At 37.6% G+C, this 5,139-nt stretch overlaps 2 protein-coding genes across 2 annotated transcripts; one reads left to right on the plus strand and one right to left on the minus strand.

Moving 5' to 3' along the window:
• Window positions 1-721: 721 nt before the first annotated feature.
• On the minus strand, window positions 722-1,294 carry BDR25DRAFT_351445 (uncharacterized protein; the record flags this gene model as incomplete). The annotated part of the gene is made up of 4 exons (XM_033694851.1): window positions 722-791; window positions 870-951; window positions 1,012-1,195; window positions 1,241-1,294. 4 exons carry the CDS (start codon window positions 1,292-1,294, stop codon window positions 722-724), a joined length of 390 nt encoding a protein of 129 aa, XP_033551802.1.
• Window positions 1,295-2,460: 1,166 nt separating this feature from the next.
• On the plus strand, window positions 2,461-5,132 carry BDR25DRAFT_351446 (uncharacterized protein; the record flags this gene model as incomplete). Its single annotated transcript, XM_033694852.1, has 6 exons — window positions 2,461-2,593; window positions 4,480-4,520; window positions 4,629-4,653; window positions 4,684-4,844; window positions 4,879-4,934; window positions 4,964-5,132. The coding sequence occupies 6 exons, from the start codon at window positions 2,461-2,463 to the stop codon at window positions 5,130-5,132; spliced, it is 585 nt and encodes a 194-aa protein (XP_033551803.1).
• Window positions 5,133-5,139: the final 7 nt, after the last annotated feature.

Genomic DNA, 5,139 nt, shown 5'->3' on the forward strand with positions numbered 1-5,139 from the left:
TAGAGTATTATTAGTGCACGTCTAACATAAACACAACACAATATAGACATAAACTTAAGCATAAACTGCCTTAACACTAACTAAACCTAAAATAGGCTTAATTTATACCTAAAGCGCTTAGACTTTTAAGCTAAGTATTTAATTACTAATTTCCTTCTAAACCTTCCTATTCCTCACACAACGTCTTGTACCTACCATGATACCTCACGTAGTAATTAAACTAGACCTCCGTGAAGCTCTATAACCTTACTCGTGCACAATTGTGACAAGCACTTTTAAATAAACTTTTTTAAAGCATTTATTACTTATAATAATAAAGCGCTTAAAATGCTTTATATAGTGTTTTTTATAGCTACCTTTGTTAAGTAGCTTTAACTAAGAGCTTATAAGCTTTTAAAAAAACTTTTTAAGATTATAGCATAGAAAGAGATAGCTACCCTACTTAAAAAAGGCACTTAGAAAAAGATTATGTAAACTAAAGTAATGTCTAAGCTGCTTTTATTAAAGTAGGTATTTATATATAAATTTAACTAAAATAAATATTTTGCTAAATATTTAGCTTATATTTATGTACACAGTAATCTCTAAAGTAAGAACTTACTTTAGTTAACCTATGCTACTACTCTTACAGCTAGATTCTTTTAAACAGTAATAGTAATAGTAGATGATTCAAAGCATATTATCTCTACAGTTAAGATGCTTTTAAAGGTTTAAGATTGAATTAGTGGGATCTATTTAGTTGGGCTGGACTTGGGGCAATGGCTAATGGTATACCCTTTTCCTTAATATTACTCCGAGAATGAAGTGCTCATTCTGTCCCTTCAACAAATATACTACTAATCCAACTAACCTAGGTCTGAATTGAAGACCTGTTCTTAGACTTCTTATGATATATTCCTCTGAAAACTGTTCGGCTGATCGCCAAATCCCGCAGAAATGCGATAAACACCGCTAGATAAAACATTTTAGAAAGGATTAATTAAAATATGTTCTCCTAGCGTCTTAGGGCACAGTCATCCCTTCTGGCCATCCTTACAAGAACTGGCACATCGCAACGGAAGCAGTGGATACTACCACACTCAGCTTTAAAGAAAGGCCAAACCACTGTGTTAGCTGTAGCATGTGCTACATTGTTTGTCTTCCTTATATTAGACCGCTCCTTCAATTGACATGTTGTGGCTCTGTAAATCGCCTCCTTAGACATGAGAGCCCTAGTTCTCTTTAATAGCCTTTTAGCAACCTCAGCTGTCTCAGTCTTCCCAGCACCCTTGTATGTCTTAGATACCTTGTTCATCATCAGAGCGCAGATAATCTCGAAACACTTGTCTGTCTAGGCGCGCCTATCTTTGCTCGCTCTCAATTAGTCCACGTATTCTTAGAGACCGCCTGTGACCCCCTGCGGACACACTTTTCCTCATAAATCTAATTTCAAGTCTCTTTCTGCATTGTTTTCTCTGCATTAAGTGTTGTTTGCAGACGCTCTTCTCTTGCTCTGCGCGGACTAGCTTAGATTTGCTCACGGAAAGGGTGTTCTAGACTGTCTTTAACTTAGAACCTGTTGTCTTGTAGTGGCTTTTCGCAGTGCCTAGTTGTCTCTTCCTCTTGTTCTGCCCTTCTTACTCAGTGGCAAGTCTTTTCTAGGCTAAGGCCATAGTCTTCAGTCAATGCTTTTAGAAGAGGTTGCTAACTGGAGAGGAAGATTAAGTAGAATTGCAATGCTAGAGATGGTGCTAAAGCACCTTTAGGAACTCTAGATCAAGCTTTGCGGTTTTCTATCTAGGAGCTTCAGTCCTGTTTAGCTCTGCTAGGCGCTTTGCTAGTGGTGCTATCGCGGGGTTTTAGAGCTTGTTAGAGTGAGTATAGAAGTAAGAGGACTAAAGAGTTAGAGGTGTTTCTTTTTTTTTTAGAGGGGGAAGACTTAGAACTTACTTGAGCCTCAAATTACCCTTATTAGAAGTGGCTGACGTGCGCTCGGCGAAGAGATAAAGAAGGAGTTGAAGGATTATGCCTAGCCTATCTGAAATGTTTGTAGTTACAGAGATCTCAAAGCTCTAGTTACCTGACACTACTTTCAACCACTGCTGCCTAAAGATAGTAGTGGCCTTAGGTCACATAACGGGTTCACCTAGTACTATATAAACCTATAGTTGCCCTCCTTTAGCAATAAAAACCAGCTCCTCGTGCCTTAAGGTCTGGAAACGGTTAATCATCTCGAGGAAAGCGTACAAGAGATTAAAATACAGGAGCATGAGCACAAACATAAGCACAAACATAACAAAGCCTTAGCGCTTAAAGACTGCCAGGTCTGTGTTAAAACTAAGATAAAGAAGTAGATTAGTTAACGCCTACTATAATTAGCCTCTACGCGGCTATTTTATCGCATTGGCATTGACCTCATTCAACTCTGCCCCACAGGCCAGCGCTGCTACAATGGGGATCTATACAGCCTTCATACAGTAGATGAGTATACCAAATGGCATGAGACACAGCTGCTCCACCATGAATCGGACTATATCTGGCACTAGTACGGCGGACGATTTATGGTGGAGCAGGTATACTCATCTACTGCATGAAGGCTGTATAGATCTCCATTGTAGCAGCGCTGGCCTGTGGGGCAGAGTTGAATAAGGTTAATGCTAATGCAATAAAATAGCCGCGTAGAGAATAATTATAGTAGGCGTTAACTAATCTACTTCTTTATCTTAGTTTTAACACAGACCTGGCAGTCTTTAAGCACAAGAGTTTTGTTATGTTTATGCTCAAGCTTCTGTATTTTAATCCCTTGTACACTCTGCTCAAGATGATTAACCGTCTCTATACCTAGGTAACCTATAAGCTTGTAAGCTTTGTAACTAAAAACATGAAATAAACTAGCAGTCTAACTAGCGTTAAGAAACATTCTAAATCTCAGCATAACATAACAGATTCTAACGCCAATAGGTACGTAGACGCAACTGTATGTTAACGCTGTTTTAGATAGACGCTTTTAGTACAAAGATTTAAGAGCAAGTAAGTTAGGATTTTGTAATAACCTTTTATTTTCCCTGTCTAAAAAGAGTAATTATCACCAACACTATACTATTCCTAGCCTAGACTTAAGAATTGCTAAGGTACATAAATGCTTAATCCTTACGCTAGTTTACTTCTTGCAAGTCCTACTAAGTATTTTAGTTGTAGAAAGGTTCTTAGTGTATAGCTTTAAAGCCTTAATCCGTGAACTAAACTTATTATGCAAGAAGCTTAACACCTATTTAATTACAGTTAGATTGCTTTTATACATGTTATTTATATCTAGAGACGAGATTAAGTAGAGAGCATAATAGCACTTGTAGGTGTTGCTATAGTTTGCCTTCTCTGTGGTAAGAGAACTTTTAGTGTCTTCTTTAGCTTTTAGCCTAACCTCTACGCTCTTAGTAAGAGTATTCTTAATATCCTTGTATTTCTTCGCGTTAAGTTGTTCTATTTTAAGTTATAGCTTTGTTACTCTATAAGCTTTCTTTTTAATAGTAAGCTTACGCTTTACTTTATAGATAGATACTAGCTGATTTTTTACAATTAGGTCTCTAACCTAAGATATAAATAAGCAAAACAAGTTAAAATAACTCTATAGTTTTACGTACTGCTTAGAATTCTAGATTAAGTTTTAATTTCTTAGCATATAAAGGCTTGTTTAAGTTAGGTTTAGCCTTACGCTTCTTTAGAGTCGACATTGTAGAATTGCAAACTATATAATGCTAGCCTACTTACAATATTAAGTTTAAATTGTTAATAGAGTAGTAGATTAAGATTAGAGTAAAGAAGTAAAAGAAAGAGATCTTATTAAGGTATGTGAATTAACAGCTAGATTAAACTAAATAGATATTTAAAGCAATATCTAAGGTTATAACTATAGCCTTACAAAGGCATAAGTTATAAAAGAAGTTACGTATTTTAGATTAAAGGTTTAAGAAGTTATATTATTAATATTGTAATAATAGATGCTAAGCCTTAGGTTAATTAGGTAGCCTATTGTAGAGCCTTCTAGCTTACACATTCTTTTAATAATTTTAACTTCTTAACTACAAATATCGATCGGCTAGCTGCTGCTCTTCGAAGAATGTAATTATTTAATAATTGTAATAGATTAAGCCTCTAGATAACTGCGGCTTCCATTAGTGCTTAGCATCAACAGGTGGCGGTAGTCTACCCGCAGGTGATTAGTACCTGCAAGTGCTTAGAAAGAGGATGCTAATCGTTAGAGCAGCACTAGGAAAATCTCTACTCTAATTAAGTTTTATAATTACAGCCTTTAAGAGATTTTCTCTAAGAACACAGGTATTAAATTATTGTGTAGGCACTAGTTTTAGTACCTTAATGCATCCTCTTAGCACCTAAAACTACCCTTTTAGGTAAGGCCTTGCCTGATTAGGCTTAGGTTTATGCCTAAGAGAGCTTAAGGCAGTGCCTGCACGTGCTCTACCTGTCGATTCCGAACACTAGCTTCCACAAAGGGACCTAACGTAAAGAATGTCGGTGAGAATGTTAGACTTGAATTATTTCTAAAAGGAGCGACTATCTAGCACATAAAAGCTAGAAAACTACTAACAACATTGAAACATTTAGCACAATTTTTTGTGAGGGAACCCTAGCAGAAGAGTCTTCCGCAAGCTAATTGTCTGCAAGGGCGAACGTGCGAATGTCCAGTACCTTCCAGCATTAACAGAGCACCTAAAACTTTCCTCTACCAGCATCTACATATCCCAACACTGATAGCTACTAATTTGATCATTAGATGCTCCATTTTCAAACGCGGAGAGATCCGGAATCCCCGGAAAGACGGTATCAAAGTGGCGCCATCCATTATTGTCCTGGCAACCGCGATCACTGAAAGAAAGTTAGCAGCCCATACGAAACATCAATGAATTTCTAGAAAGAACTAACAAGAAGAAGCGGCAGTATGCTCCCCGATCTGGACCCACGGAAGAGACTTTATCCTCCAAGTCGAGGCCGAGTGGAACTACAGAGAAAATGCCGTGTCAGTGGCACTCCATTGCTACACCAGCGCCGTGAACATACCGCAGACTCCCGCTGGTGCTACAATATGCACACAAAGGCTGCCGTCCTGGGGGAAGTTTGCATTCACGCCTGTATAGCAAATAT

Source organism: Lindgomyces ingoldianus (assembly GCF_010093535.1).
Source record: "Lindgomyces ingoldianus strain ATCC 200398 unplaced genomic scaffold BDR25scaffold_6, whole genome shotgun sequence".
NCBI classification, from domain to species: Eukaryota; Fungi; Ascomycota; class Dothideomycetes; order Pleosporales; family Lindgomycetaceae; genus Lindgomyces; species Lindgomyces ingoldianus.